The sequence below is a fragment of the Vombatus ursinus genome, unplaced genomic scaffold, assembly GCF_900497805.2.
Source record: "Vombatus ursinus unplaced genomic scaffold, bare-nosed wombat genome assembly UNPS02009205.1, whole genome shotgun sequence".
Classification (NCBI taxonomy): domain Eukaryota; kingdom Metazoa; phylum Chordata; class Mammalia; order Diprotodontia; family Vombatidae; genus Vombatus; species Vombatus ursinus.
Window position 1 is genome coordinate 54,890,705 of NW_020948983.1, and position 21,367 is coordinate 54,912,071.

At 43.1% G+C, this 21,367-nt stretch overlaps 1 protein-coding gene across 1 annotated transcript; it reads right to left on the reverse strand.

The window, feature by feature from the left end:
* Positions 1-1,256: 1,256 nt before the first annotated feature.
* Positions 1,257-20,723, reverse strand: UBAP1L (ubiquitin associated protein 1 like). Its single transcript, XM_027851491.1, has 5 exons — positions 20,604-20,723; positions 15,031-15,726; positions 12,535-12,744; positions 2,660-2,761; positions 1,257-1,391 (listed from the first exon to the last, which is right to left on the reverse strand). Exons 1-5 carry the CDS (start codon positions 20,721-20,723, stop codon positions 1,257-1,259), a joined length of 1,263 nt encoding a protein of 420 aa, XP_027707292.1.
* Positions 20,724-21,367: the final 644 nt, after the last annotated feature.

Genomic DNA, 21,367 nt, shown 5'->3' on the forward strand with positions numbered 1-21,367 from the left:
GTTCTATCCACTGTGCCACCTAGCTGCCCACTCCTGGCATTTTCACTGGCTGTCCTTGCTTGGAAAATTTTCCCTCCTTGTTTCTGTTTCTCGGTTTTCTCTAGATTCTTTCTAGTTCCAGCTAAAACCCTACCTTCTGTAAGCCTTTCCCAATCTCCCTTAATGCTAGTACCTTCCGTCTAAAATCAGTTTCAACTTATTTGGTCTCTATCTTGTTTGTACATGGTTGTTTGCATGTTGTCTCTTCAATTAAACTATGACTTCCTTGAGAGATGGGACTGTTTTTGTTGTTGATGTCTTTCTTTGTATCCCAAGTGCCCAGTGCATAGTAGGTTCTTAATAAATGCTTGTTGACTTGGCGTGACATTTTGTAGAGAGCCACAGATCTGTTGTTGTACAGCCCATGAGCTAAGAATAGCTTTTACATTTAAAAATACAACAAAATTTTATCTTAAAATGCAAAAACCATTCTTAGCTTGCTATACCTACGAAAACAGGTGGAGGCCAGCCAGGGTCCATGGCTCATAGTTTGCTGGTTTAGGTGATCTCTGAAGTCCCTTCTTGCTCTAATTCTATGATCCTGTGAAGAATTTCATTTAAAAAACAAAAACCTTGGAGCCAAACAGAACCTGAGCCTGAGTTTATTTTACCCCTCTGGTCCTCAGTTTCCTCATTAATGAAATGAAGAGGTTTGACTAAATGGATTTCTAAGATCTCTCCTACCTCAGGAATCCAGTGAACTTCCCAGATGGGTGATAATTACATTTTAGATTGCTCTGGAGCTTTGATGTTTGCAAATCATTGGACCTATACAATTTCCTTTGATCCTCAGAACAGCTCTGTGAGGTAAGCAGTTGTATGTATTAGCATCCCCATTTAATAGAAGAGTAAACTGAGACCCAGAGAGGTTAAGAGGTTCATGGTAACATGGGTAATAAATAGCAAAGTCTTCTGATGCCAGCCCTGTTTCTACTCTATCATGCTGTCTTGAGAGGTTAGAGCCCTCCCAAAGCTTGCACAAGCATCTATGACAGTAGACTTGTTTCTAATTCTGGAATCACGTCAAAATTGGGCAGACACCTAGATTGGCCAAGCCCACCCTCACACATTGGGTCAAAAGTCTCAGGCTCAGGAGATGCACTTCTGAAATGGAGAAGCCCTACTTCTTCAGCTCCTGGCTAGGGGACCCCTAATTATCCAGCAAGGAATCCCCTTTCCCCCAGAGTCCATCAGGGTGAGAGCCTTAGTGTGACTCCTCACTGGGCTCGAGTCATGAGCTCCTCCAGAGCATGCTCCCGGTGATTCTCATGAAGCAGGAGGACCTCCTTGATCCTGTCTTGTTGGAAGCCCATGTCGCTGAACTGCTCCCAGAGATGCAGAAACTCCGATGCCTGTGATGCCAGAGAGAAAGAGGAAAAGGTCGGTGGGTTCCAGTTCCAGGATATGAAGCAATATACTCCAACACAGGAGGCCAGAGCAGCTGCCGCCTCTCCCCACAATCCATTTGGAACAGATTGTCTTTGATGGGGATAGAAACAGTACAGACTTGGCCACTAGTCAGGGAAGAGGTGTCCTGTCACTGGGCACAGATGTTGCCCCAGATCCCTGTAGACTTGCAAAGATTTGGCTTTCCTAGACTTAAAGAAGGTACATAAGAATAGCTAAAACCCATCTCTCACATAGCAGGATTCCAGCTTCTCATTCCCATCAAGGAGCAGATAAGCAATACCCCTTCCTTGGGGGAAGAAAGGCACTGACTGTTCCTCTCTCTGTCCCCCACCTCTGACCCTTGCCCTCTTCTCCTTCCACCTGGCCTTTGGTCATCCATCTCTGCTCCGACCCTTCCTCCACTTGACCTTTTGTCTTCCATTCTCATTTATCTCTCCTTCCATCACCCTCTTCTCTGCTCTCATCCTTCTGTCTGCTCCTTGCCACCCTCTCTCTTTTTGCCTCCTCCTGAGGATTGAGAATAAAAGTTGATTTAGGTTGCAAACTCCAACAGGTCAGGCAAAGCCATAACTAGGAATACTTTCACTTGGAATATTTTCACAGTTGAGCAGAGTTAGGAGGGCAGTGGTGCCAAGTACAGTCTGACCATCAGTGCAGAGGTACTGGGAGGGGGGGACAGTTCAACCCTTGCTGAAGATTGAGAAGGAAGACAGACCGTTTGAGAAGGACTTCAGAGGAACTGGACTCTAAATATATTGCTCTTCCCACTGGGCTATATTGCCTCTCCCTTATAACCTTCCATCTGTAAAACTCATCTCTCACATTTTGTCACCCCTCCCTCTAAGCTCCTTCCAACTCCAACATCTTCCTTTGCCCCCTCATCACTGCCTTCTGCTCCCTATTGACTCTGTCCCCTCCTCCTCCTTCTACTTTGAACTCCTGGCTTCCTTTGTACCTCATGGAATCCTGCCTGGGCTGAGCTGTTCCACAATTGCCATATCCTCAGATGTTCCCTCAACTCTGGACATGAAACCTCACAAGCTCTGACTTCAGCAGGGCCTTTCCCCCAAGAGAGTTCCCCTTCTATCCAGGGTAGAACCGTGAGGTGGTGGGAGTTGGGATGGAGAAGCAGAATGAGGAATGTATAGGCTGGGCTCGAAAGCAGGTTTAGGGGCAGGGGTCTAGGTATAGAGCTCTGTGCTGGCCTTACCTTGCTCTCTGAGTACTGAAACATCTCCATGGCCTCCTCCACCAGGCTCTCCGAATAGCCCTGCTTGACCAGCCTATCACATGTACTGAGGTAGCTGAGAAACTACAGCAGGAGGCAGGAGACAGAGAAGGGAACGGTTAGAGGTATTGGGGGTTGGTGGGGGTAATAGGGAAGAGTAGGGGGATGGCTGAGTTGGAGGTGGGGAAAGGGGGAGGATGAGGAGAAGTCATGGGGGAGGATTCTTCTGGAAGAGGAAGAATTTGGTTCATGGAGAAATGTTGTTGGAAATGAACCTGAGACAAGAATCTTAGATTCCTGAGCCTGCACAGTCCTGGCCCCTACTTAACCCAGCAGCCCTGACCTTCTCATGGGTTAGCATCTCTAACTTGCTACCCCTCCCTGGAAGGGCATAGTCGGTGGTCAACTGAACAGGGGTCAGTACTCCTGGACATCCCTGAGTACTGTCCAGGGCTGTGTTAGAATCACTTCTTGCTGGTTCAGAAGAACAGATACATTTTTAAGATTTCAGAATGTACATTTATACCTTGGAAATTAGAAATCACTGCAAACCAGATTGATTTATTATTTTGTTGATTGTGTATACTTAAGAAAGTGAGGGGAAAATGTTAACAATTCAGATTAAATTTAAAAGTGTGTCCTGCATATCCCTGGGTGTTATCTATAATTGAGTCTTCCTTTGGGGAATCTCTTGGAGCCTCCACAGACTGCAGTCCACCTCCTCTTTTTCCTTCCTGGCCCTTGGGAAAAGATCATGCTGAGAGCCCCAGCTGAGCTCCAGATTAAGGAGGTTCCTAATCCTTGAGTCAGTCTGAGATCTTTCGTCACCTGCAGAGAGGGAACATGGCAGATGGGTAGGAAACTGGAGCCAGTAAGGCCTGGGGATTCAAATACTGTCTTATTTACATATTTACTAGCTGTGAGATCCTGGTCAAGTCCTTAACCTTGCAGAGTCTCAGTTTCCCCATCTGTAAGGTGGACTCAATGGCCTTTAGTGTGTCCTTTTCAACTCTATGTCTATGATCCGAGATGACTCCAGCTCAGGAGTAGGGGTGGCCAGACCCTCAGGACTGGGAGGCTGAATCTCTAGCCCCACTCATGGGCTGAAATAACCTTCCTGTTGGTCTAGATCTGCTTCAGTCTTTGAAGAAACCAAGGTAAAGCTATGGAAGCCTTTAGTGGGGAATAAGCTTAGATTCATTGAATTTTTGGAGCTATGAGAAAGAGACAGAGAGACACAGAGACAGAGAGAGGGACAGAGGCAGAGAGAGACAGAGACATAGAGACAGAGATAGAGAGAGAGACAGAGACAGAGAGAGAGACAGAGGCAGAGAGACAGAGACAGAAAGACAGAGAGAGAAACTTAGAGGTAGGTAAGCGGCACAGTACTGAATCTGGAGTTAAGAAGACATGAGTCAGAGTTCAAATCTAGCCTCAAACACTTACTAGCTGAGTGACCCTGGCCAAGTCATTTGATCTCTGTCTGCCTCAGTTCTCTTATTTGTAAAATGAAGATATAATGACTGCTACCTATTAATAGCACCTATCTCTCAAAGTGGTTGTGAAGAAAAAATGAACTATTTGTAAAGTGCTTTGCAAAGTGCTATATAAAGTGCTATAAAACATTATATTGGGTGTTATATAAACAGCCTTAAAACATTTTAAGTTCTATATAAACTTAAAGTGTTCTATAAACACCAGTTATTATTATTATGCAAACATACCTTGTATTTTCTCCTTTCCTTGGCCAAGTGGGCCGCTTTCTGCCTAGTGTTCCCCACCTAGAAGGCCCTTCCTTCCATTTTTCTTTTCTACATCAGGATCCTATCCATCCTTCAAAGCTCAGCTGAGTTCCCCACTCCTCCACGAAACCTTCTCTGAGAAGTTGACCAACCCAGCACCAAGGATCTCTCCATCTTTTCATCTACAGCACTGATGGTCAACCATAGCTTTGTACTTGGCATACACTGTCATTGTTATGTCAGATACACCCCGTCTGGCAGTTATACTTTTATGTGTATACGTGGGTCTACCTTTCATAGATTCACAGAAACAGAGAATTTCGGAATTTGGTGGGACCTCCACAAGCTAGTCCTAAACCTGTATCACCAACTTCCTATTGGACGTTTTCAAATTGGATGTCCCAATGGTATCTCCACCTTAACCCATCCAAAGCAGAACTCATCTTTCCTTTCCAACCCACACCTCTTCCAAATGTCTATAATATCACTGAGGGGTCCAACCTCCTCCCAGTCACCATGTTTGTACCTGGGTGTCACTTTCAACTCCTCAGTCACTTACCCCGCCCCATCTCCAGTCTGTTGCCAAATCTTGTCATTTCTATCTCCACATCTCATATATATATATATATATATCTATATCTATCTATCTATCTATCTATCTATCTATCTATCTATATATATATATGTGTATGTATCTATGTATATATCATTCTTTCCAGTCATGCAGACATCATCCTCATTCAGGTTGCCATCATCTCTACCTAATATTCTTCTATATGGTTTCTTGCCCCAAATCTCTCTCAACTTCAATTCAACCTCCATCCATCTGCCATATTGATGTTCCTAAAGTGCAGGTCTGACCATGTCATCCACCCAACTTTTTATTCAATAAACTCCAATGGCTCCCTATTACCTCCATGATCAAATACAGGATGTCCCATAAGTCTTATTGTTCAATCGTTTTAGTCATGTCTGACTCTCCGTGACCCCATTTGGGGTTTTCTTGGCAGAGGAATAGAGTGGTTTGCCATTTCCTTCTCCAGCTCCTCTTACAGATGAAGAAACTGAGGCAAACAGGTTTAAATAACTTGCCCAGGGTCACATAGTTAATAGGTGTCTGAGGCTGGATTTAAACTCAGGTCTTCTTGAGCATCTAGGTGATGTAGTGCACAGAGTGCTGGGCCTGGAGTCAGGAAGACTCCTCTTCCTAAGTTCAAATCTGGCCTCAGACACTTTACTAGCTGTGTGACCCTGGGCAAGTCACTTAACCCTGTTTGCCTCAGTTTCCTCATTTGTAAAATGAGCTGGAGAAGGAAATGGCAAACCACTTCAGTATCTTTACCAAGAAAACCCCAAATGGGGTCTGAAAGAGTCAGACACAACTGAACAATAACAACAACTTCCCAACTCCAGGCCCGGCAATCCACTGCTCTTCCTAGCGGCCCCCATAAGCCTTATTGCAAGACTCTGTGTCTTGTGTATAGACACAAGCACAAACATGTATGCAGGTGTGCATATGTGCCCAGTGGATGGGGAGTGGTGGGGAGGGGAAGACACTGGGGAGGGATGTGTTTAACCTCTGAGTCCCACCTCCCAGGATGAATCTCCTCTTATCACTTACTACAGTGGGGTCAAAAATAATCACTGACATTCACTTAATAACTTAAAATTTACAAACCACTTTATATGTGTTTGCTCATTTGAGCCTCACAACAATCCTTTCAAATAGAGATGATGGCTATTATTAACCCCATTTTACAGATAAATAAACTAAGACTGAGAGACTTTAAGTGATTTACCCAACCTAAACTAGCTAGTGTCAGAGTTGGGATACAAATTTTCTAACTTCCAGTCCAACACTTCTATCTGTTCTGTCACAGTACGTCTTAAAGGACATCTGCTTGTAATTATTTGTATTTAAAGTGCATTTGCACATATAGAAGAAAGAAATATTTATTATCAAAATAGATTTCCTTGTCAAGTGACATACCTGGTCCTTCTAATGTTTAACTTCCCTGGAACTCAATTTCCTCATCTGCAAAATCGGGATAATAATGGCACTTATTTCACAGGGTTGTGGGGATCAAATAAGACAATATTTATAAAAGACGTTGCCAACATTAAGGAGCTATAGAAATGCCATTATTATCCTCATTTTGCAGATGAGGATACTGAGGCTCAGAGAGGTTAAACGTTAGAAGGGCCAGGTATGTCACTTGACAAGGAAATCTATTTGCTAGCTATTGTTATTATTGTTACACTGTCACCTGGGAAACAGAATCATACTTCGACTCCTGCATAAGACCAGGCCAGCCGGGAACCAGCTTGGATGGAGTCCCACTGGCTCCAAAGGAAATGGGTTCAGAGTGTCACCTTTCCTCCAAAAGTTTGAAAAAGTCATAAACTCTGTGTCAGGCAAAAGAAGCACTGTGTGATGAGCCTGGCAAGATCAAAGAGGTAACAACACATTCCTTCAAGCTACACTTGAGATGGAAAGAACATTATCCCCTCCCTCTCCTCCATCCAACTCAGGGTGGATGCAAACAGGCCACCCTGCTCCCTCCAGGTCCTGGCATCGTCTTATCTGCAGGGAACATCGCTTACTGCCTGCCTTTCCTCTTTCCGGCCCTTGCAGGGCTTCACTTGTCAAAGCCTGAATATCTCGGCCCCATATCTAGGGATAAAGGTTCACCGATCTTCCCCTGCCCTCCTCCATGTCCCTTCTAAAGGAAATAGGTCATAGACTCTGACATTTCATTTGGACAGACTTTTGGAGTCTAAGCAGTACCTTCTACGAACATAGCCCCGAATCTGGAGACAAAATGTTCTCTTTGCCCCTGTCCCTAAGTTATGGCCTGGATTGTTCTGTTCTTATTTCCAGAACAATTTTTTTAAAAAGTTTTAAAATACTGGGTCTTTGAGTTCTTTTTCCTTGTTCCTTTGGTCAGGAAAGGGTAAGCAGATCTTTGTCAATGTCCCTCTCTCACCTAACAACAGCCTTCATAACGAGTCACCTTGTGGCCTCTCTGACATGTTCCAGGACTTATCTATTGTCAAAGATTTGGAATTACACCCATAGAACCTACCTCCAGGACTCTCACAGACGTTCAGGCTGTTGGATCTGTCTTGCAAAGTTCTTAGGTACAGCCGATGTGAGAATTTGTTTGACTTGACTACACATATTTGTTAATAATAATAATAACTAGCATTTATAGAATGACAACTATATGTCAGGCATTGTGCTAAGCACTTTGCAAATATTATTTCATTCTCACAACAACCCTGGTACTATTATTATCTCCATTATACAGTTGAGGAAATTGAGACAAACAGAGGTTAAGTGACTTCACCAAGGCCACATAGCTAGTAAGTATCTGAGGCTGGATTTGAACTCAAGTCTTCCTGATTCCAGGTCCCAGCACTCTGTCCACTGTACCACCTACTTGCCTCCTACAAGGACTTTGTTTTTCTTTTTTTCCAGTGGGGTGTAGAAAGGGTGATAAGGATAGGAAAAAACCCAGAAGCATTGAGGCATCTTTTTTTTCTTTTTACAAATATAATGGAGGTCTGGTGCCTTGCGTAATGACAATCTAGCTTACTTAGACAGTATCTTCCCACATGTAGGAATGCCACCTCAGCAAGCTGATGGGGTCTGCCTATATGCTAGACCCCACATTTACACTAATGCAGAGGAAGGATGCAGAAGGCCAGAAAGAAGCACAGATAAGCAGGACAGCATTGAAAGGTACAGGTTGAGCTTATTATATACATAAAAAGAAAAGCAAGCTATACAAAGAGAGGTCTGCAACTTCATGGGCAATCCTCTTTTTCTATTCTATTGTATATATGGAAATGCTATAAGGTCAATCATCTTAACTCTTTCCTCTCCATCACTTCCCATATTGATGAGTTGTTGGGTTTTTTTTCCCCTTCATTTCAGTCATGCCTGACTCCTCATGACCTGTTTAGGGTTTCTTGACAAAGATATTGGAGTGGTTTGTCATTTCCTTCTCCAGCTCATTTTACAGATGAGGAAACTGAGGCAAACAGGGCTGAATGACTTGCCTAGGATCACACAGCTAGGAAGTATCTGAGGCTGGATTTGAACTCACAAAGAGGAGTCTCTCTGAGTCCCAGCACTCTATTTATTGTGCTATCTAGCTATCTACTTCCCATATGCAATCAACAGCCAAGTCTCATTGATTCTACAGCCACAACATATCTCGCATCGGTTGCCTTCTCTCCATTCTCATGGCCACCATATTAGTTCACATACTCATCACCTCTGGCCTGGCTTGCTGTAATATTCTTTGGATTTGCCTCCCATTCTTCTCTTTCTCCAATACCACAGATGACAAAATGATGTTCCTAAGGTATAGTACCGACCGTTTCACTGCTCAAAAGCCTTCAATGCTTCTCTATTACCTCTAGGATGAAACACAAATTTCTCAGCCTGGCCTTAAAAGGCCCTCCAAAATCTAGCCCCTACATACCTTTTACTCTATGCCCCACACCCTCTGCTCCAACCAAACTGGACTCTCAGCTGTTCCTCCAATTAAACTTCCATCTCTGTTCTCTGTGAATTTCCACTCTCTGTCCTAAGTCCCTGGAATACACACCCTCCTTTCATCTACCACTTGGAGAGCTTACTGCTCCTGGTTCAGCTCTCAGAAGCTTTCCCTAATTCTTCCCCTCTCTACTCTACTCTACCTCAGGTGTTGGTGCTCTCTCCTTTTACCTCTAATTACATTGTGCTGTTCTAGGAGAATATAAACTCATTAAGTAGTACAATATATTGAATATTAAATTTATTTCATAGAATACTATAATATAAATTCACTCTTTCCTCTTCACCCTTGTGTGCTGGAGCCACCTAGAACAGGCTCGGGAGAGCCATTGTTAAACTTTCAGTGTGAGCACTTACACCTGGGGAATCACTACAAATCAGGATTCAAATTATTGTTTTAATTGTCTAGACTTAAGAAAGTGATGGAGAACATGTTAATAATGCTGATAAACTTAAAAGTGTGTCCTGGGGCCAGTTTTCTGGAGGACTGGTTGTTAAACATTTTTTAAATTTTTAAAATTTTTTGTTTATTTGATTAGGCAATTGGGGTTAAGTGACTTGCCCAGGGTCACACAGCTAGTAAGTGTCAAGTGTTTGGTCCGAGGTTGGATTTGAACTCAGGTCCTCCTGACTTCAGGGCCAGTGCTCTATCCACTGTGCCACCTAACTGCCCCCTAAACATTTTTTAAAACGAAACTTTTTTTTTTTAAATAAAGCACACCTTTGCTTGTATTTCCTCTTGTCTTGCAGCAGTAGGTGCCTGATAAATATTGGCTGGGTTAAATTACTGAGTAGAGGTGGGGATGGGGTGGGAGGGTATACTTTCTATTGATCGCTGATTGTCAGAACCATTATTTTCCTTTCCTTCAAGGCTCAGCTCAAGTGCCCCAGTTCTTTGGGAAATTTTTCTTCAACAACATCCTCTACAGTGATCTCTATCCTCCCATACCAATCATTGGCCAATTTGTCATGTGCTACCCTGAGGCATCTGCTATATTGTCATTCCTCTTTGTTATTAATATGGCACCTGACAATAGCTAATAATAATTTGCTGTTGTTGAGTCATTTTTCAGTTGTGTCTGACTCGTTGTGATCCCATTTTGGGTTTTCTTGGCAAAGATTTTGGAGTAGTTTGCCATTTCCTTCTCCAGCTCATTTTACAGATTAGGAAACTGAGGCAAACAGAGTTAAGTGACTTTCCCAGGGTCACACAGCTGGTAAGTGTCTGAGGCTGGATTTGAACTCAGGAAGAGGAGTCTTCCTGACTCTATGCCCATCACTCTATCTACTGTACCACCTAGCTGCCCCACTAATAATAATGGCTAACATTTATACAGTGCTGACTGTGTGCCAGGTACTGTGCTAAGTGCTTTACAAATATTATCTCATTTAAGTCTCATAACAACCCTGAGATGTAGGAACTGTTATTAGCCCCATTTTACAGATGAGAAAACTGAGGGAAACACAGGTTAAGAGACTCACCTGGATCACACAGCTAGGAAATCTATGAGGTCAAATTTGAACTTAAGACTTCCTGATTCTAGGCCCATCACTCTATTCACTGTGCCATCTAGCTGCCTAAAGCAGTACAGGGCACTTAGAAGGCCCTTAATAAATGTACGTGGGAACAGCTAGGTGGCATAGTGGATAGAGCACCGGCCTTGGAGTCAGGGGCACCCGAGTTCAAATCCGGCCTTAGACACCTGACACTTACTAGCTGTGTGATCCTGGGCAAGTCACTTAACCCAATTGCCTCATCCCAAAAAAAATGTAAGTGAAGGAGAGATCCCTTATAATCATAAAAATAATTCATTTCTATACAATAATTTGAGGTTTGCAAAGAGCTTTACATACTGCTGAATCAGGATTCCAGGTCCATCTTCTCTGGCTGTGCATCTGGAGAGTTTACCCTTCCTGTAAAGGTCTATGGGTAGGCAAGGCATTGCTGCTCTGAAAGACCATGAGGAAATTGGCTTTCTCAGGGGTAGTGATGAACAGTGGAAGCCCAACAGAACAATGGGAAGCATCCAACCAGCTTCCTGTACTCAACTTTCCATCACTGTGGAATCTTTTTCTCAGAATACTCCACAATTCCTCATTCAATTGCTGAGTCTCATTGACTCTTTTACATCCTTGAATGTACTTCAAACTTTGTATGCCTTTGTTCAGTCATTTCAGTTGTGTCCAACTATCCATGACCCCATTTGGGGTTTTCTTGGCAAAGATATTAAAGTGGTTTGCCATTTCCTTCTCCAGATCATTTTACAGATGGGGAAACTGAGGCAAACAAGATAAAGTGACTTGCCCAGGGTCATACAGCTAGGAAGTGTCTGAGGCTGGATTTGGACCCAGGTCTTCCTGATTCCTGATATCCACCATGCTACCTTGCTGCATTTGTATACATTTATTAATCTCTTTCGTTTTTTGAAAAAAAGTATATTTATTTTTCTTTTATTCATCTCTTAACTTTGTACCTCCATCTCCCAGATAACTTTGCACCACTATCATTTGATTTTTTTGTCTTCTTGAAAGATTCCAGATAAGTTGACTGACTCAGGAAGGAGCTTCTTCAGAGCAACAACACTTTGTGTCCATGTTTTAAATTCTTACTCCTTTACAGCCAAGTAATAAGGAACAATGTCTTGGCTAAGTTAAAAATGCACGGTTATCAAGTCAATTCTTCTACAATACGTTACTTCATTTGGTCCTTACAACAGCTCTACAAGGTAATTCCCAAGCTGTAAGGAGTTCTATTATAATTTTCCAGGAAAATGAGATTCAGAGTGGTTAACACTGTGGAGACAGTGTTAATAAGGATCTCGAGCAGGATTTGAACCTAGAACTTGGTGACTGTAAGTTTAGAATTCTAACCAGTATGCAATTCTGCCTTTTTTTTTTTTTTTTGCAGGGGCTGTGGGGAAGGGGTGGTTTTGAACGTTCCAAAGCTATCAGAATTTTTATTTTCTGAAATTATTAAAAAATGCAAACAAACACAATAATCATTATTTTCAGCTGAATAAGCTACCCTGGAGGCAGCTAGGTGGTGCAGTGGATAGAGCACTGGCCCTGAAGTCAGGAGGACCTGAGTTCAAATCCAGCCTCAGACCAAACACTTGACACTTACTAGCTGTGTGACCCTGGGCAAGTCACTTCACACCAATTGCCTATTTAAAAAAAATGAATAAGCTACCCTGGGTAGGGAGAATCTATGGGGTGACTCCCCTTTCTTGATTACCCAAATCATTATTGCTCTCTCCCTCAACAAATTTTTTTTTGTATTTCCTTCTGTGTTTATGTTGGTATTCTCCTTTTCCTCTAGTAGAATGTCAGGTCTTTGAAGACAGGTACTGTTTTTGATTTTATTTTTGCATCCCCAACACCAGCCTAATGCCTTGCAAATAGCAGGTGCTTTACAAATGTTCATTGAATTGAATTATTGAAATAAATGGCTTTTCAAACCATCTAGAAGCATCACTTCCCTGCTCCAGCTTCTACCATCTGCCTGCTCCAGACTGTCTCACTTACCTGATTTGGATTCCATCACTCACCTGGCTCAGGCTCTGCCTCCCTGTCCTCTGCAGAGCCAGGATGGCCCTGCGCAGGGGGTACCCCAGAGCCAGTACAGGTTCAATGAGGTCCTGCTCCTCCTGACTCAGGGCAGACAGCAGGTCAGCAGTGGAATCTGGGTGGCTGTTATCAGAACTGAGAGGACGTGGAGTGCCAGGACAAGGTGGGAGGCAGGAGTATGGGCTGAGAGACTGAAATACAAAGAGAGGGTAGATTTTGGGAAGGTGCACTGAGATCACTCATGGGCAAATCCACAATGAAGGAGGGAATAGGAGGTCCCTGTTGAATCTTAAAATTCTGTTTTCTTCAGATCTAAGCAGGCACGTGAAGCACAGTTTGGGTGCCATCTCCTATCTGGGGTCTTTCCTGATCCCCCTAATTGTTTTCTGGTTCCCTCTTTCATCAAACTACTTTGCATTTACTCTGCAGACTTATCTGTGCATGTGCTGTTTTCCCCCAGCAGAATGTAAGCTTTTTGAGGGTAAGGACTGTTTCACTTCTAGCTTCTTGCCCCCAGCACCAAGGACAGTGCCTGGCATGAAGTAGGTGGTCAATAAATGCTTGTTGAATTAGATTGTGCTCTTCTCTCCAAGAGCTAGAGTTAAGTCAAACAGACTTAACCTGATCTATTCCAAGAGTGGGACACAAAGTCATAGGATTTCCCCCCTTGTCTGCACTAGCCTTTTTCCCCCTATTATGTTCTCTTAAAAAAAGCTTATTGCCAGCTTATTTCTGCAACAAACAGACTGAGTCTAATATAATTTGTTATGTTGCTTGGGAAACCTCAAACAGTCCTGTAGCCAGAATTGATAAAAATCAGAAGACAGAAGGCTTGGGAAAGTCTCAGTCTGTTTTGTTTTAAACATCTCCCTCTACCCCAGATGAAAGAAAATCTCCTTTTAGTTATTCCATAGGTCACCTGGAGAAAGAAACATGTAACTATAACTAAAACCACCTTCCAAGAGTCACCCCAAAGAACCAGACTCAGCTATTGGGGCCTGGATGGGAATTCTTCCTGTACCTGCCCCACTCCTCTTCCTTGCCATGGTTCTATCTCAGTGTCTGCTCACTGGATGGGATGCCACATGATGCAGCAGAGAAAATCGAAGACTAGGAGTCTGGAGACAGGCTCTCCCACTAACTTGCTGTGTGATTTTAGTGAAGTCACTTAATCCTCCTTCTCTGAACCATAGCTTCTTCAACTATAAAATAAAATTGGACTATGATAACCTTTAAATGGTGTTGCATTAAAGCTACATGTTAATTTCAAAAAAAAAAAAAAAAAAAAAAAAAGATCCTTCCCCCGTAGTAGCTAGGTTTGGTGCAGTGGACAGAGCCCTAGAGTCAGGAGAACCCGAGTTCAAATCCTGCCTCAGGCACTTACTAGCTATGTGATCTTGGGCAAGTCATGTGAGCTTGTTTGCCTCAGTTTCCTAGTCTGTAAAATGAGCTGGAGAAGGAAATGGCAAACCACTCCACTATCTTTGCCAAGAAAACCCCAAAAGAGGGCACAAAGAGTCAGACATGACTGAAACAACTCAACAACAATTGCCTATAGTATTCTATCATTTTAAATCACAATATCTGTGTATTGTGTGCCTGGTACATATTAGGTGCTTAATAAATGCTTGTTGACTTACTGACAGCTCAGTTATGAGTAGGAAAGCCTGCTTCTGTCTCTGTCACTGTTTCTTACTACCAACATATTTATCCTTCGTAGCCTACCTCCTCTCTGAAGATTCCCCAAATCAAAGCATCATAGACTTAGAGCTAACTGGGAGGGCCCTTCCATACATTTAGGCCAATGCCCTCATTTTATAGATAAGGAAACAGGTTCAGAGAGGTTAAATGACTTGTCCCAGGTCACATGGGCAATAGGTGGCAGGCTGGGCTTTGAACCCAAGTTCTCTGCCTCTAAATCCAGTGCCCTTCTCACTTCTCTGTACCATCCATTTGGCAATCACCATGTACTGCTTTGTGACATCTTCTGCATTCTTATTGCTATTTCTTTTTTCATGTGTTTGTCTTCTTTCTCTACCACCTGTGCTTTTATGCCCACAGAAAAATATTTTAAGTTCTACACCCATTAGGGCATCTTGTATATATGCATAAATGCTATGTCCCTCCCTTCCCTCCAATATTCCTGGCATCCCTTCCCTCCAGTATTCCTGGCACCAAAATATTTTCTTGCGCATAGTAGTCATCTAATAAATATTTGTTGAATTGAATTGGTTCAATAAACGTTTCCTGCCTGGCTGATTGATTAGACCTGGCACTGGCCAATGCAGGGAAAGCCCTTGTTTCTGGGAAGCTGCAGGATCTGGCAGTCAACACTATTTCTCTCTCTCTCTCTCTCTCTCTCCAGATTAAAGCTTGGTGGTTTTTTTGGGGGGTGGGGGGGAACATGGGATAGTCAAGGGCACTGGTGAGAAAGGTTTTGTGGATATTGTATCTGAGCCCACAACTCCTAGGCTTACTGGGACTGTGGGCTTGTGACTCCGGATGGGAGGGATAGAGCCGGCTGTGGAAGGTCTTGGTGGCATTGTCGGGGGAGTCAGGGGAGGCGTGTCAAGGACAGGTGCGGTGGAGGTCATGGTCCTGTTGTTCCTGAATCGGTGGTAAAGAGCCAAGGACTTGGCAGCCAGTCTGCGCTCGGGTGAAGCAGCACGACTCAGTGGAGGCACCAGCAATGATAACCTTCTTCGGACTCCCTCCAACTCATTCTTCACATTGTGGAAGATGTCCAGAGACCTCCTCCGATGGCCTCGACTTGGTGACCCTGGGGAGCTAGTATAACCGTTTTCGAGGAATGGCCTGGGGCCCCAGGAAGAGCCGGGGGATGGCATCTCCTTGGGGCTGCAGTCTTCCTCGTTAGTTGAAGAAGTGCCTTCATCCTCCTCCTCCTCCTCTTCCTCCTCCTCCTCCTCTTCTTCTTCCTCCTCCTCAGTGAATCCATCTTCCCCACATTTCCAGCTCCCACGTTGAGTAGAGTTTTCCTCTCTGTCCTCTTGTTGCTCAGTTTCAGCAGTATTGGATGCATCCAATGAGTCAACCAAAAGGAGCCAACATGGAGGTGCAGTGGCCATCCCAGGGGCCTCATTACCCCAACTCATCTCTTGTCTTGTTGCAGCTTCCAACCAGTAAAGCACCTTTCTCTCCAGGGAAAAATCATGCTACAGAAGAAAAAGCAAGAGTGAGATCCAGTATCCAAGACCCCAAAAGACAAAGTTATTTCAAATGTTTTTAAGCCTCGCCTTTACTCCCCCCTCCCCAGTTCTTTTGAGGCAGTTAGGTGGCACAGTGGATAGAGTGCCCAGCGTGGAGTCAGGAAGACCTACATTCAAATCTGACCTCAGACACTTACTACCTGTATGACCCTGGGTAAGTCACTTAACCCTGTTTGCCTCAGTTTCCTCATCTGTAAAATGAGCTGGAGAAGGAAATGGCAAACTGCTCCAGTATCTTTGCCAAGAAAAACCCAAATGGAGTCACAAAGATTCACATATGACTGAAACAAATGAACAACAAAAGACAGTTCTTTAATAAGGTGGTGTGGTTTAGATCAAAGGTACAGAGACCTTCTGGATTTGTTTTTTTTTGGGGGGGGTGTCTCATCATCACCTGCTTCATCTTCCCTCAGAAGATTGTAAGCTGTCCACCCATCAGGGTGTCTCATATGTGTGTGTGTGTATACCATATCTCTCCTCTTTCCTCCTCCTCTCCCTCTCCCCCAATATCCTGGGCACCCAGCCCAGTGAGGACTAATTTAAAAAAAAAAGAAAAGAAAAAGCAACTGAGAGTTATATAAGCAAAAGCAATATGCAAACTAATTTAGTTAGGTGACTTGCAGCTTTTTCCTTTTGAGAGAGAGAGAAATAAGAAACATTCCATTCATTTACTTTTAAGATTGAGAACAGGGTACATAGAATTCTATTTTTAAAAAATGTTAAAAGACAACAACCTCACACTCTAATTATAGCCAAGTTAGGAAAGAAAAGACGAGCAAAGTTTGAGGTGGGCGGAGGAGCAGAAAAGAGACAAACATGAAAAAAATGTACGCAGAGACACACACAAAGAGAGTCCCACACCAGTGATGAATAGGGGACACTCTGAGAGGTACTCACACAGAGATACACAGAGAAAAAACAGAAATAGACTCATACACAAAGAGACTCAGAAAGGAAGATCCACATGTGAACATAGGTTCATGGATAGACGGCTGGAAGGGATACTAGAGGTCATCTAATCCAAAGCTCTCATTTTACAAATAAGGAAATCCAGAGATGTTCATCAATTTGCCTAAGTAAGAAGAGAAGTTCATCAATTCTGCCCAGGTAAGAATTGGCAGAATCAGAATCTGAACCCAAGTCCTCTACCTCCAAAACATCTTAGTATTTGTTCTATAGCTTTGTATGAATTCAGCCTCTTATGAAACAGGGAACACAGCAAAGGTTGCCCTCAACCACAAGTTTCTGCCCCTGTTTACAATGTTCCAGTATTACTTTTGTTTTGTTCAGTTATTTCAGGTACGTCCTGCTCTTTGTGACCCCCAGGACCTCTCTATCTGTGGGGTTATCTTGACCATTTCCTTCTCCAGTAGCAAACAGAGGTTAAATGACTTGCCCAAGGTCATACATGTTTCTGAGGCTGGATATGAATTCCGGTCTTCCTGACTCCAAACCCAGCACTCTACCCACTGCACCACCTAGCTGCCCCCTCCAGTGTTACTACTCGAGGGTATGAAGACTGATCTTTCTTCATTCTTTCCTCCACTCCAGAGATGATATTCCTTCCACCACTGTATCCTTAAGTCAATCAGTTCAGGCGCATGACTACGCTTGACTACAATGGGAAGAAAGTTCGAAGTGTGGATAATACACAGCTTAGGGAAAACCTCACCCGCAGCCTCATTGTGCTGAGTTCTCTCGGCATAGATTGGAGCATCAGGCACGAGTTTCCAGGGCTTTCTTGGCGCTTTCCTCTTCAGTCCAGAGACGGGCCTGGCTATTGCAGTGCTAGTGCAAGGATGAACTCACTCTCTGGGTGTCCCAGGTCTCAAGAGAAGCAGATCCTTTTACGATCTGGGCCCCAGAACCCCTTTCTTTGGCTTCGGGTTGAATATTTCTTATGGCTGCCCCCTAGACCACCCATGTACCAGGGATCCCACAGATTCTCTCTCTAACACAGGGGTTCTTAAGCTGAGGTCTGTGAATTTGTTTCAAAAAATTGGGTAAGGGGGTTTAACTAATTAATTAATTTCAATATAATTGTGTGAATTTGCTGAAATTTGCCTTTGGAGGTTCCACTTCTCTTTCCTATCCCAACCCCCACCCCACTACCTTTAGTTCCTAAATCCATAGGATACCTACTGTGCTCATGCTTCCCAAGTCTCTCCTTTCAGGATGGAAAACGATTTTCAATTTATTGACTCATCCTATCCCTTTGCAGAGGTGGGGGTGGAGGGGTGGGGCTTTTTCAGAATTTTTTTGTGTACTGATCAGTTATGCTGATTTTTTTCCTCTCTCTCTCTCTCTCTCTGTCTTTAAAAATATTATTTGTTAGATGAGATGGCTCTTTAGGAGAAGGAGGAAGAAGAGTGGGAGGGAGCAGTATGGTGATATAAAAAAAGACATTAATAAAAACTTATTTTAAAAAATTCATTCAGATTATGGTATCAGAGATTTTATATATTACCCATCCCAGAAAGGAGAACCAGGAGAAGCTTAATACAAAGGAATGAATCAATAATAGTGAAATTCCAGGTATCAGTAGCAAGAGATTTGGGGTCATGGAGTATTTGTCAAGTCATCTTCCATCTAGGGTAAGGCCAATCTTTCAAAATACCTTTCTTTGAAAGTATGCTTTCCCTTTTTCTTACTGGATGAAATCTGAGGTCCATCTGAGGACATAAATCTCTGGACAAAAGGGTTTTTCTCTTTTACCTATAACGTGGTAGTTGCCATCTTCCAGGTCAAGAGAACAAGATGTTGGAAGACTCTCAGAGACACTGATATATCACTGGGGACACTGTGTTTCTATTCCCCAAAAGCTAAACTTTTGGATGAATTTAGCAGCAAATCGAAGGAGGAGGCCAGATCACCAATTTTCCATTCTCCTCTGTTGACAAGTTTGATTGGTGTCTCAGAAAGATGGTGTAATACTGCCCCCCTCAGTTGAGACTGGGTCAGGGAGAGCTCTTGGTCTATCTATCTGTGACTTTCCCCTCCATACATTTCTATATATCTGTAATCTGGTTAAAATGAATGTGGATGAAATTCTGAGTAATTGCAATGACCAATCTTGTTTAGAGAGACCAGATAATGAAGAATATCCTCTTCCTCCCAGTAGAGAGATAGGGATGATAGGACCAGAATGCCACATATATTCTCAGATATATGCTCACTGGGTTTGTTGTTTTTGCTGACTGAGGATTCAATGCTGCAGTAGGGTTGGGGCAAGCTTTCTCAGAAAATGACTGTGATGCAAAAATAAAAGGTATCAATAAAACTCACAAAAATAAATAAAATGAATGCCAAAGGAAAGCTTGAAGGCAACCAGGTGATACAGTGGATAGAGCACTGGACTGAAAGTCAGAACCACTTGAGTTCAAATCCAGCTTCAGACACTTAATAGCTGCATGACCCTGGTCAAATCATTTAACCCTGTTTGCCATAGTTTCATCATCTGTAAAATGAGATGGAGAAGGAAATGGCAAACCACTCCAATATCTTTTCCAAGATTTTTTTAAGTCACAGATGGCTTCTTCAACCCCATCAAATTTACAAATGGGGTCATGAAGTAGGACATGACTGAAATGAGTGAACAACAACTTTCCAAAGGTTGTTGTGAAAATAAAATGAGATATATTCAAAATAATTCACACTTTGAATAAAGTGGTAATATAAATACTAGCGATGATGATGATATGATGATGACTAGAAGTCAGCCCAAGAGGTTTTTATTTGGGGAAGAAAGAGAAACAGGATAAACTCCTTGAGGAAAAGGGATGGTTTCATATTTGCCTTCAAATCCCCAGAGTCCAGCCCAGTTCCTGACATCACCACAGGTGCTTAATAACTACTTGTTGATTGAATATTGATTGATTCCCTAAGGGTAGTTCTATGCCCAGAATAAAATTCTCAGAGGAATTCATAAGGGTTGCTCTCATTGGGAGATGAGTCCAAACCCAATGATGTCCAAGACATAGGACAAAGGCTCCCCCTTGTGGTTCAATAATGCCATACAGCCTGCTATTTCTATATAGAATGTTAGAACTGAAATGAGTCTAAAATATTACCCGTCCAAACCCTCCCTTTTATGAAAGAGGAAAATGGGACCCAGAGAGATGAAGTGATTTGCTCTTAAGGTCTCACAGGGGCTAGAAGTCAGATTTCAAAGCCGGAGCCTTTGACCTTAATGGTCTACCCGATGCTCTACCCTGCTTCTCCCTATTCGCATGGTGTAGCTATATTCATTTCCCATTTCTAGAACTGCAACAGAGCTGGCAGAATTCTTGGGAAAACAGAGTCCAGGAAGTAAATAGTTCCTTCTCTCCAAAGGGCATTTAACTTGAGAGATTCCCAAAGGTACAGGCCTCAGGAGAACCTTTACAAATCACCTAATCCAGGCCTGGATTAATGAGTTCCCCACTTTAGATAACAGTTGAATCTGAATGGAGGCTTTTTGGATTCACTGCTTCCACCAATGGCTTGCCAATGATTTACCATATTGGTGAGGTAGAGGTGTTAGGCAGAGGAGTCCTGGGGACCCTCAAAATTATAGCACACAGAGGTCCATTTACCCCACCTCTAAAGCTAACAAAGTTATTTAGTCTAACTGCTTCATTTTTCCAGCCTTAAAGAAATGAAATCACCTGGTAAAATCTTAGCCCTATGCAGATAAGAACACACATACTGTCAACTTCTGACAGCATGGACTTTGCTCCAAAAGACCAGAATGCTGGAATTCTCTAACACTCCAAGCACGTGAAGACTTCTATCAGTGTTCATGGGCCCAGGCTAAAAAGGAGCTGGCAGACAGACATACTCACCATGGAGCCTAGCAGGAGCTCTCTGCAGTCAGGTACACAGAAGCTGGAGGCTGTGATTGGTTCCCATTCTACCATAAAACTCTTGGCAACCCTGAAAGGGACTCCATCCAGGTAACTCATCCTGGATCCCACTTAGCTATTCAGCAGTTCAAGGATGATCAAAGGAATCCAGAAGACTTGACCTAAACTCTGAACAGCAGACTGTGGAATTTGGGGAAGACCCTGAAAGGAAAAAGCTGAAGAGGCTGGCACTGCCCAAGGAAGAAAAAAGCAACAACAATCCAGTGATTATGTTATCAATGACAATTATGCTATAAACTACTGATATTTATATAGTGCTCACTTAATAATAATAATAGCTCATATTTATATAGAGCTTACTATGTGCCAGGCACTGTGCTAAGCACTTTATAAATATCTCATTTGAGCCTCATGACAACCCTGGGAGGTAGGTGCTATTGTTATCCCCATTTTACAGATAAGTAAGCTGAGGCTGGATTTGGACTCAGGCTTTTCTAACTCCAGGCTGGGTGCTCTATTGTCTCCAACATCTAGCTGGCCCCTAATCTACCTTTCTAGCCTTATTATTCCCCAAACTCCTATTCTGACCCTCTTCTGCCAAAAATGGTTTATTAACTAGCTAAACACACCTTGCACTCTTCCTCTTTCCACTTTCTGTTCATGCTATTTCTTCCAGATGAGATGCTTTCTCTACTACTATCTATTAGAATTCTACGTGTCCTTCAAGGTCCATTGCCAAAGAG